This window comes from Chrysochloris asiatica, unplaced genomic scaffold (genome assembly GCF_000296735.1).
Source record: "Chrysochloris asiatica unplaced genomic scaffold, ChrAsi1.0 scaffold00003, whole genome shotgun sequence".
Lineage (NCBI taxonomy): Eukaryota > Metazoa > Chordata > Mammalia > Afrosoricida > Chrysochloridae > Chrysochloris > Chrysochloris asiatica.
In genome coordinates this window covers 22,708,366-22,720,726 of record NW_006408521.1, presented here as the reverse complement: position 1 = coordinate 22,720,726, position 12,361 = coordinate 22,708,366, and the positions used below count along the sequence as shown (strand labels likewise).

The 12,361-nt window shown below is 34.4% G+C and overlaps 1 protein-coding gene across 3 annotated transcripts in view; it reads right to left on the bottom strand.

Moving 5' to 3' along the window:
- Nucleotides 1-850: 850 nt before the first annotated feature.
- LCOR (ligand dependent nuclear receptor corepressor) overlaps nt 851-12,361 on the bottom strand; it is a 142,501-nt gene continuing 130,990 nt past the window's right edge. The window contains exon 8 of one of the 3 annotated variants that reach the window (XM_006831193.1): nt 851-10,423. In XM_006831193.1, coding sequence (XP_006831256.1) covers nt 9,454-10,423 — 970 coding nt within the window. In that variant the 3' untranslated portion in view covers nt 851-9,453. The remainder of the gene's footprint in view (nt 10,424-12,361) is intronic. The other 2 variants (XM_006831195.1, XM_006831194.1) reach the window with 2 other exon arrangements.

Below are 12,361 nucleotides of genomic sequence, written 5' to 3'. Positions count from 1 at the left end.
GTGCTCCTTATAAAAATCAAAATCCATTCCAACCAGTCTATGGGTAATTATATCATGGGCTTGAAAAAGCAGCTTTCTGAAATATTTTGCTCATATGATTTTCTAGTCTTATTACTCCAATTGTTTTTTCTACTAACTCATTATTAACAGAAACTACTTTATAATACAAAAGTTCTTTATATATCTAGTTCCTAAATATTACAATATAAATGTTGAATAAAATAAAATATGCTCATTTTCATTATGCTATTCTTATTTGTCCTGATAAAAGGCAAAACTAGCATCTTTCCCAAGAGTCAGAATTAGTATAATAATCTTAATTGAGAGATAATTTTGCATTTGTAATATGTATGACTTAAGAAACCTATACAGGGTCACTATGGGTCAGAACCGACTTGACGGCACTTCCAACACAACAACATGCCTTAAGAAAAGACCATGCAAAAATTAGTAAATCCCGATTCTTTTTAGGCAAGAAGACCAAGCAGAAAGCTTTAATCAGAAAATTATGAAAAACAAAGTTCAGTCAGAAGAAGGTTTAGGCAGAAAAACTCAAATTGCCTAAACAAAAATATGTTTTTAATATACAATTCAATGAAGAAAACTGAGGCACTCCATGGGGACTATATCAAATTAGTAGAGTACTACATTATAAGGTAGTGCTGTACCTATATACATACTGAAGCACAATTTTATAGTAGCAACTTCAGTTAGCAAAATTATTTCATCTAGAAAGAATTTATCATAAAAACTGCCAACCCTGGTTACCAAGTGTATTTAAAGTACGTTTTTCATACTACTTTTGTCAATTTTTTTAAAGTACTAAAACAAGTATAAACCAAACTTTTAAAACAGTTTTTCACAACAAAATTTATTAGAAGAATAGTGGTTTTGAAAAGTCTAGCATCCAGTGAGAACTACCATACACAACATTACAGCTGGGAATGTTTCTCCAAAATGTCATGGTCAAATAATACAATGGAACCATTAAATCTTACACATGCACGAAAGAACTAGCGCTTCTGACATACAATGCAAAAAAAAGGGGACCACATGGATTAAAGTTTTAAGTACTCATCACATACATTAAGACACAGCTTATTTTAGTCCAGTCAAAAATCAGAACTGCATTAAAAATTTTAATGTAGTGCAATCAAACAAAAAAGAAACTTAATTTGTGATCATAAGTGCTCTACTACATAAACATTGATCATAGCAAGGAACAAAAAGTTCAAATCACACAGTACAAAAAAAAAAAAAATCCGTAAATAAATATAAACTACAGTACAAGAGAAATATTAAATTATACAATTCTGTCAAACTGTAAACAGTATATTGAAATGAGGTCCATAGAGTAAAGGGGGTTCCTGTTTTGTTGCATGACACTTGAACTTCTAGAAATCTGAAAAATGCCATTTTCCATATTTTCAAAGGCTATGGGCTTTATAAATGGAAATAACTAATTTTCGATATAAAATATCAAATATTAAAGCAGAGGAATAATCTACTTTGCTAACCACAGACAGTACTGCAGAAAACAAAAGGAGGTTTTTAAGAATAAAGACCTCCTGTAGACAAGTCTTAACAGTAAAGATGCAAAGAGCTAAAACACTGAAATTAGAACTTCACATCTGAAGAAACTTGTCAGTGAGGACCTTCAAGGCTACCAATTATACTAACATAAATCACCTGCTCACAAGCAGACCTAGACCTCTGCTAATTTTTGACATTTTACATATACTCATGTTACAACACCAACTTTGGCAGAATCACTACTAATAAACTCAAAGCACTCCTGGCCCAATGGTTCCATCACAGTGGCCAGTGCACAGAATTCTCTGAAGACATTGCATAAGCTAGAACGTAGAGGTCAGACACCCAAGGACCAGTGCTTGAATTTAGTAGTAGTTATGGTGAAGAAGCAAGAGCCACATCAAGAAGAACTGCATCTGTTACTTTACAGAAGCACTAAGGAATGTTGTTTTCATTGTGCTGGCTATTAGTGGCATTTACAAAAGAGAGAGTTTTACCTTGTATGTGTGGTGTGCTGGCTATACATTTATGCACATCTTATTTTTTAAATACACTGGTAACAGGAACCCCCACATTATCTGCTCAGTAGTAATAACTGAATATATAGAATGCCACTATAAGAGTGTGAGGCACCGTGTGCTGGAGAGTTATATGCAGCTTTAAAATGTTTGGCTGAGTTATACCTGGATACCTGAACTGAGTTTTTAAGTTGACATTCATCAAGGATGTGCTACCAGCACGTTGAAATAAAAGTAAAACAGAAAAATACAAGTCACTGTTAGGTTTAAGAATAGCATCAAAGTACCTGAATTGAGTGAGAATAGTGTGTAAACTGTCCCTGAGGGTTTTTAAACAGTGTGTTTAAGATGGATTCCTAAGAACATCAGTTTTATTTAACAGTGTGGACTGATAAAATACCAATGTCTGACAATTTAAAGTGGAGGTTATAAAGAATTATATGCAAACACTCCAAATGTGTATTTTATACATTTCTTTTCAAAGCAGCAATAAGCTGCTGTAAAGTATACATCCCATCAGAACAAGCAACATGTGGGAGTCAGATAAAGGTTTCTTCAAATGGTTTTCTGACAGCACAGTATATATCAATATCCAATGACTATATCTTTCCTAGATCAGAATGTAACTAATTTTGACTAGCAATATAGGATTAGACTTTTAATCAAACACTTTGCTATTACATACTAAAATTCCTTAAACTTACTAATGCTGGTATACTAACCTAGTTAATTATCCCCCCCTCATTTTAGAAATATACCCTTCCACAACTTAAAAACATTAAGATCCATTTTCAGTCCTTTGATGTAAAACGTGTGTCAGTGAATTAATATTAAAAATTTACACAGTAAAAAGGCTTGAATTTCAGCCAAAGATCCTAAATACTGCTCATTCCCTGAAGACTTAAAGGGAGAGAGGATCCTTACCCATTTTCCTAGTGGGTTAATTTTTTGAAAATGGTTGGACACAATTTTTCATTTGAAAAATTTTCAATTTGCATTTCCCCTCACCTCCTCTTAAATTCCAATTCTTAAGCCTGAAATGCTTAATGAAATTGGGATAATGAGACATTTACTTGGAATTGATTAAAAAGTACAAAATGTTGTTTGTTTGTTTTTTTAAATAAGAATCACTTATATAAATGTGATCTGACCCCATAGTATGTATGTTGTAAAGTTTTATATTTTCAAATAGTCATCCTAAAACTTTCAGTACCTAAGACTCTGAAGATAAATTAAGACTTTAGTGTTGTAACAGAAAAAGTGCTGAATTATCCCTTTTCTAGTACTTTAAGTGTTTCAGACAAGTGCTTTCCTAGTGACAGTAAAGTTTACTGTATACCCTTCCACCAAGCAGGAAAAAAAGTCAACTGGATGAAAGAAAAGACTTTTAGGAGTGTAGCACCATGTATTTACCAAACTTAAATAGGAGTTGTTTCATTCATTTGTGAGCAAATATATTCTAGACTGAAGTTCTATTTGGCTATTGACAGTTAAAAATCCCTGCTCTACTGTGTCAGTGTCCTGTGTCCAACTATCCCAATCCCCCACCCCCAGTCCCCTTACACACTATCCACTGAGAATCTAATCTCTAATGAGATTATTTTTAAATTTATGTTTTCAGGACATACCTGAGAAAGGGTGCAATTATGCAGAACAAGGAACCCAAGACTGCACTAATACTGGTTATAGGTTCATAAATTCTTTCCCAAGACAAATCTAAAAAGTCTAAGAGGTATGGATCTTCAAAAATGTCTTACTGCTTTAGATTTTTTTGGTATGTGTGTAGGGTCATTTCCAGTGTAGAAAAGATCATCTTGAGCCTGTTCAATGACAGTTCAAGACAGGGTAAAAAGTTCATTTCCACATTCAAACAATAAAGATTAAATATTATGATTAAAGTATTTGCTAATTCCAATATATCTATGATTAACTAAAAGTGCTTGTTTTTCGGCTTTTATTAAAACAGCTCTAAAGGAACTGGAAACCTTAAAATTACCTCCCAAATAGTTGCAAAATTAGTTCATGATATACGCTCAAATCAATTTCAATTAGCCTTCTCATTTTCAAACAGTCTAAAAATTTTTCTGTCAATCAAATGAAGATGGCCCAACTTTACCACATTATCTATCCTGTGACTAGTTTTTAGTATTTCAGGCCAGAATCTTTAGCCTCTTCTCAAAAGCCTACATACTTAACGACATTCCCATCCCTCAATCTTTCATAACACTTAGGGCACACAGCTACAGGGCTGTCTGCATCTTTAAAAGTCTACGTAACTGCAAGATTATTTGGGTACAAATAAGAAACAAAGGATATGCAGAGAATATCTCCCTGCTCTCTTCAGTCACCATGTTCACAAATCCTACTCAAGTCTCAAAGATAAGATGAATCCAAAATAAATGAAGAAAAGAGTTCAGAGGTCTGCACTCCTTCTAATACAATGATAGTTTTTCAGTAAATTTTGAAAGCAATTATTATTTTTAAATCTCTATATAGCTTAATAGACTTCTAAAAGGATTGTTTGGCTAAAGCCACCAAAGTTTTACTAACACTGGCTTCACAATAGTATCAACGAAGACCTAATGCTAATGGTAAAGTAACAAGGAAAATGATCTTTGCTATCTTCATGTAGGTCGAATTTTAACATATAATTTTGAATGTCTCCTATAAAACATTAAGTGAAGCAATTCAGTCCATTGCCATATTCTATCACCAATGACAGCAACCTGATTATATATAAAAGAGTGGTCTATCTGAAAATGACCTCTGGCGACAGGGAAAGAATTACAAAAGCAAAAAGTAAGTAGTTTCCAAATTAAATCCCAAGGGATAATAGATATTAACTAACAGTGAACTGTAATATACCCACTGTTAACTATTTAAAGTAAGTTCACCTTCTGACTTTGAGCTAAGATTCATTAATTTGTTTTATAAAAATAACTGACTGAATCTAAGCTTCACTATATTACGGGGCAATAAAATGTAAGAGAACCACAAAGGCTTAGAACCAGGCCTGGCACTATGTGCTTAGTTGGGATAGAGAAAGAATATACAGCTCATAAGCAACCCAAAGGTTGCTAGTACTGCCTAATGACAGAAGGTAGTTATGATACGGGCCTTTAAAGGTAGTTATTTTCTTCATCTAATTTAGAGTTCTCTCCAGGAAATTGGGAACCAAATTTCTCATTGTGCCTTATTATTTTTACTATCTGATCCCATATAGCTCATGTTACAGCTCAGGTAAAATGTTGGGAAATGGAAATGCCAATTGGTTGAGGTAATGGTTTATATAAGATAACCAGAGTTCTAAAAGCACTTCAATATTGTAAAGTAAAAGTGTACCAAATAAAGCTAATACACACTTCACACTTGTTGAGCTTGCTCACCAGAACTGAACAGTAATTAACTTCACATAAGGACCCCTATTATCACACAAAGCCTTACTCATATTCATGATCTGCTCAGCAAGTTTACCAAGCAACACCTAAACTTCATAATAACAACAAACTTAATATCAAAAAGTACTATACACACAAATATAAATTATTTTTCCTGAAAGAGACCTTGTCCTTCATAGTATTTGGGGAACAAAAAAGTGTAAGCTCATCGCAAATAAAGTTTACTTTTAAGCCTACTGAACAAAGTAATACACTACATTACTGTCAAGCTTGATGACTAGAGTCTCAGACATGAGAAAGCTAATGACAAAAACACCACCAAGATATCCTTCCAGAGAATTTAGTGTTTTTGATTTCATAGTGCCACAGCGTATCTATTCTGTATTACTATGCTCTCTCATAAAAATGTAAGAATTGATTTTTAAGTACATTGTCTCTCGACTATCATTAGTTGGAGTAATGTCATCATCTGGTGATTGGAAAATGTAAGAAAGACAGACTTTTGTGACAAAGACAGTTGTGAACTACACTTTCTCATACCATAAAAATGGTCAACCATTTTTTGGATCATGCAAAACTCTGATTAGCAGAAATTAAGTATGCGAATAGACCAATCTCTATTACACATTTATGAGGACGTCCCCAAATTAGAATATCTACACTGAAAGTGCCAATATAGAATAGTGGCAAATCAAGAAAGAAATCAAACATTAAGGGTCAGTGTGGCACCAAGACTGACAACCAGCCAAATGATGAGCCACCTCTGAGAAATACATGGTATAATGGAATTCTGAACACAAAATTTAACATTAAAAGTGCACCTGAATATTACAAACTAACTTTACAAAACCTACAGTAGGGTAAAATATAAATCTTTTGAAATATTCAGCAGCTTTAAAATTTTTTTAAGTTTATTTATTTACTTTGAGAGGCTCATGAAATTTAAAAGGGACCACTCACTATCTAATTTCAACCATGCTTCACAAAACAATAATGGCTATTTTATATTGCAGTTACCAGTGTAATGCAATTAGTGCTTTAAAATAATCTATGCTTAAAAAAAAAAAAAAAAAAAAAAAGAGCGAGAGAGAGAAAGAGAGAGACCTTTGGAGGAAATATGCTTATTCAAAAGCTTCTTGGAAAAGAATGTTTACCTGAATATCAAGTCATGACTGATCTCAAGTGTAATGTTTAAAAGCTTCACAGACATGAATATTACAATCTTCAGGTCTCAGGACTTTTAATCTGAGAAAGTTTAGAGTTTGGTTTGTTTTTTAAATTCACTTTCTAACCAAAACGAATAATAAAAAGTACTCAAATTTTCACTATTTACAACTCTCAGCCTACAATCTGAAATGACACAATACAAGTTCTCTTATTTAAACTGCAGCATTAAAGGGTAGGCACACCATTCTTCTGCTGCTCGATTGTCATCCACTGAAACACACATAGAAAATATTTATGTTAGTAAAATGATCACTCCATGTACACTACAATGACAAAATTTACATAACTCAACTCATACATCACTTATATAGACTATCACATAGGATTAAACCTCTCTGAACAGTGAAACTCTACAAAATTGAATTTTAGGGCCAAATTTAAAAATGGGCCTTTAAAGATGCCTTTCTGAGAGGGGGATAATAAAAGCACAAATTAATTGTTTAAAGAACCTTTTTGCAGCAATCTTGGGCTACTGACTATCCCAAACATCATGCAAAAAGGCACCGTGGCTACAATTACTTGTGTGCTGATAAATTCTTAAGTGTGGAACAAAAGTCATTTCTTCATAAGCTTACCCTTTGCTTTCAGCAAACTTTCTACAACTTCCTTCAACTGCAGATGATAACCATACGTTTCATAATGTATTTTTATTGCAATTTCCAGCTACGCTGGAAAATATTGCAGAGTCATATACTGCTATTGAACCTAAACGGCTTTTTTTCTGTTTTGAAGACTAGAAAGGTAAGAGGAAACAGGCTTAGTCATCCACTCATTAAACTGCTACAACAAAATAACCAAAAGAGGAATGCAAGCCCAGGCTACATCTAGAATGAGCAGTGCATATATATTAATAACAGTAATGGTGTGCCTAACCCTTTGAACACATAGGTTGTTGGGAGAAAATACCCTTCACCTAATTTAGTGAACTGCTCCAGTTTCCAGGTAAGAATTTATGCCTTGGGGCTATCTGGACCTACTTCTCCTCAAATTGTTAGCAGCCATTTGAAATTATCAACCTCAATTTAACCAGTGTTCTAAGTCTTATATTATTTTACAAAGAGAGTTCCAATGATTTGTTTTTTCTTTTGATAAGCATTTAGAAAACTAGAATGACCATCTTTCCCAGCAATTTAGAACACAGGGTGCAGTGGTATGGATTTTGTTTTGTACAAATAGTGATTTTAATTTGGTCACAATGCAAATTTAAATCCCATGGGCTTTACTTATCAATTATTTTTGTGAAAAATTATAGGTAATACACTTTCCCAACTTAACTACTCTAATTGTAAAAGCCCATCTCAAAAAAGCTTAGATGTTCTTCAAGGAATGCTTATGCCAACATCATCTGACAGGTCCTTTTAACTGTGTGCTAAACAATCCTGAAAATCAGGTAACTATCAGAAAGAGTTACAAAGGAGATATTACATAAGATACCAAAAAAGGAAAAAGGAAGGAAAGAAAAAAAAAATTGAGCAAGAAAATGAAATAAAAGCAAAAACCACCCTTGTACTAGTATTTGAATTAAAAAAGAGACTCAAATGAGCTTGACTCCTGACTGAATTATTGTCGGAAATGATATACAACCTAAATCCTATTAGTTTACCTGGGAATTGTTTTTTCTTCTCTCACCACAAACATGAATCTTTCATTAGTATGGCTATTTGGGCAGACTACTGAGGCCATAAAACCTAAATATTTTGCAATGTTATAGTTACTTACACACTTTCCTTCCCTATTTATCCCATCCCCAATAAACAGACCTTGAATATTTTAAAACTAGATAATATAACAACATTCAGTCGTTAGTTAGCACATGATCAAATCAGTTAAAGGATTTAAGAACGCAAAGGAACCTAGTTTGCAAAAATGAGGCAACCACTATTGTTTTATGTAATGTACCCTGACTGCTCCTGAGCAAGAACGGAGCTCGTCCTCCATGAGATAAGGCTATATCCTCACCTGATGGTGAGACCGAATTCTACCCTTAGAAAACCCTAAATGAAATTATAGCAAAGGTAGTGTTACAAAGTAATTAACTGAAGCATTTCTGAAGGTAGTGTGTATACCTTTTCCACCTCCTTTCCCTCCTCTCTGGGTGAGCACTGAATAGATTACATTAGTAAGTAAATTTAATAGAAGAAAATTATAAGATATAAATTGACCCAAATGATTAGTTATCATTATCATTGGATAACCAAATTTCTTGAGTTCAAAGAGTTCATTATTCTTCTGAGTTTTTTCTTTTGTTTAATCCTTCCATTAGTTGAATCTTGGAAGTAAAAAATATGAGTAATTTTACAAGATGGCTTCCCAATTTTGTAATGATAAAGCTCCCAGTATGACAGAGGTGTTTTCTAAAAGGGGGCTTTTTTTCTTCTTCTTCATCTTCTTTTTTTTTTTTTTAAATAAAGGCAAATATAACTTAAGGGGGGAAGAAAACAAAACAAAACAAAAACCAACAACAATAAAAAACAAAAGAAAAGCATGCAGGCTCTACAGGCAAGGAGTCCACTTCCATGTATCTGTGTTCTCTGTGAGGTAACTCAATTCTCTTTTGTAGAGAAACATGCAAAAGGCCAAACAATATTCCGAGCCATACTGCACATGGAAATTTAAAAATATGCACATTCTGAGTGCACCTTTCATTTCTGTACACAAGTCAATGCAAAATCTGCAAAGAAACAAGTGTCACAGTAAATGAAGTTAGGTGCAATGATAGTTGAACTATGCAGTAGTGCTCACCCAGTTTGTACAGTAATTGGCACTCTACAGTATTCCTACTCGTTTTTTGATTCATTTGCACTTTGTGCTGCCTCTCCCTGGGGATCTAATTCAATCTTTACAGAAACATCTGGCCCCTGTGATCTCATTAATTTCATCTTTTTCTTTGGAGGGTTTTTCAAAGTGCCCAGCCTCTCCTTTACTTTGTACTCCAGTGTACTGTGGGGAATCCCATAAATACTCTGAGCTTTGGAAACACTCATTTTTCCACTCATAACCACGGAGATTGCTTCCTCCAGTATCTCACTGTTGTACTGTCTGTAACGCCCTCTTTTCTTCCGAGGCTGCTTGGAGCCAGGGTCTCCTTCTTGATCCGATGTGGGATATGGCTGTCCAGAGGTAGACTGCTCAGCATCTGAGCCCCAAGAATCAGGTCCAGCATCTAGCATGCTTTTTCTATTTTGTTTTGGAAGAATAGCCCTTAATTTTTTACTAAGCGCGCTCTCCGTTTGTGAACCCATTACCAAAGAGCTATAGCTGTACTGATCACCAGTGCGAGACTCCCAAGAAAGATCCATTCCTCGAACTTGTGGTATTTTTAAATCTACAGGAGACGAATGGCTCGCGTCCTTTTTTCCATCTTGTTTTGTTTGAAGTGCCATTTTTGGAAAGGCAGAGTTTTCTGCAAGAAAAGGAACGTCACTGATGTTGCTGAGTGCACCATTTCCCCTGAATTTCATACGGCTGAGGTTGAATTCATAATGTGGTTTCGCCCAAGAGGCTTCCCTGGATAATATTAAGTGTTGTCCATGATTCTGTAATCCAGATGGCCCAAGGCTGGCAGCTGTGGACAACTGGTTTCTGCTCAGTAGTTCTTCACTAATCTGCAGAGATCGAGCCAGTGGAACTTTGAGTGATGTGGAGTGTCCAAAACCTTCCCTGGTTCCATCCTGTAAGCTTCTTGGAGGTACCCCATCACCACTCCGAAGTCCGTCTGGGCGGTACTGGCTGGGTCTCCCCGGTCGCCTAATTGGATGGAAGGAAACTGATGTGAGCAGGACTTGCACAGGTAGGGAGGGATGGGTGAGGGGACCACTCCTTTATTAGAAGGCCTTGCTTGGGTAACATCACTTTGTGTTATTTATTTATTTTTCTCTAAAAATTTTGGAGGAAAAAAAAAAAAGGTCTCAGCAGTTAGTTTTAAACCTTGTTCACAAAAAGATAAAAAGGAAAAAAGAAAAGAAAAGAAAATGGGAAGAAAAAAAACCAAAAACCAAAACCAAAAAAACCAAGAGCTTTTTGGGCAAAGAAAAATTAAACCTGTCAGCTGGTCTCTGGCTGGGTTCACAAATTTCGGAGAAAAAGGTTCGCGCAACTGTCTGAAAATAGCACCTTAATTATTAATTACAAAGTAATCATTAGTCTCCATAGATCGACACAGAATTGTGTTACTAATGTGACGTTACCACTAAACAAGTACAGTAATAAAAGAGTAAGCCAAATTATTTATTTTAATGTAACATATTTAACATTCGTGACAACCAACTGCAAAACTGAAACCATTTACATTGGTGGAACCCATAGATAATTGCTCATTTATTCCACAAACAAGTTGATGTTCATTATAAAATCAAACAGCTCCAAATAGCATTCCTTATTTTGCTTCAGAAAAAAAATAATAATACATGCCTACCTGCCAAAAATTCAAAACAAAACCCCAAGTCCCACTGCTTATAACTTACCATTACTTCTTCATTTTACAACACTATCAGCTGCAGATACATGAGTATCATTGATTCTGCATTTAAAATATTCCAAGCTTAAAAGAAATGACCTGCATTTTCTCCAGACCTTTATTCTTTAAGTTCTAATGAAAGCAATTATTGTCAGAGGTACATGAACAATTCTATAATCATTTTATTTATTTATTTATTTGGTTAAAAAAAAGTACAAAGCATCTATTTTGAAATTTCAAGTGGATAGCTTTCAGATAATTTTGCCCATACTAATTAATAGGTGTTGAAGTTCAAAAGAGAGAGAGAGAGAGATTATCAATATTAAGGTTGGCAACTGACAAAACAGGCTCAAGGGGAATGTTGTGAAGTGTTGTTGAGTCGTTTCCGACTCACAGCGAAACTGTATAGGGTTTCTGAAGCTGTAAATCTTTATGGGAGCAGAAAGCTCCATCTTTTTCCCAAGGAGTGACTAGTGGGCTCAAGCCACCAGCCTTCTGATTCACAGTCCAGTGATTAGTTAATTTTGCATAAATAATGGTACACCACATTTTCCCTACGTGTACAGGAACACTGTGCTGTCATAGTAAGTAACATAGTAAGGATAACAACTGAATATTCAACTATGGGCGGTATTGTTGTTGCATTTATCATTCATAAAACAAAACCATGTAGAAAACACATTCCATTCAGAGGGATGAACACAGCAACTTCAACCATTTAATACATGGGCCTCATGGCCAAGTTTAATATGAACTGCAAGGAAGAGAGTCACTTATGCAAACCACACTTTGGCTTCTCCTGGATATGTCCTTAATTACACAATGCAAGTGTTTTAAAAAAAACATATATCCAATGCTTTGGGACGATGCTAATCTATACACAGTATAAACTACAATTAAAGGAAGGGCTTAAGAAAAAGGATTAATAAGCTATTCAAGATAGATTAAAATTAATAGCTATTTTTAGATAGATAAAAGGAGGGAAGGAAAAGAAAAATGACATTTTAGAAAAAAATAAAAGGGGGTATTTTAAGGAATCCCTAAATTTGAAGGTAATTAAGAGTAAACTGGAAAATGTTACTCCATTTTATGCCTCCCTGTTACTTTACCTATCTATTAAAATCTACAACCAGGCCTACCTAGTAGAAAACAAACAAACAAAATATATATATATATAATTACGTTTTCTGAACTGCAATAAACAGTTAAAATTGCAGTTCACATCAACA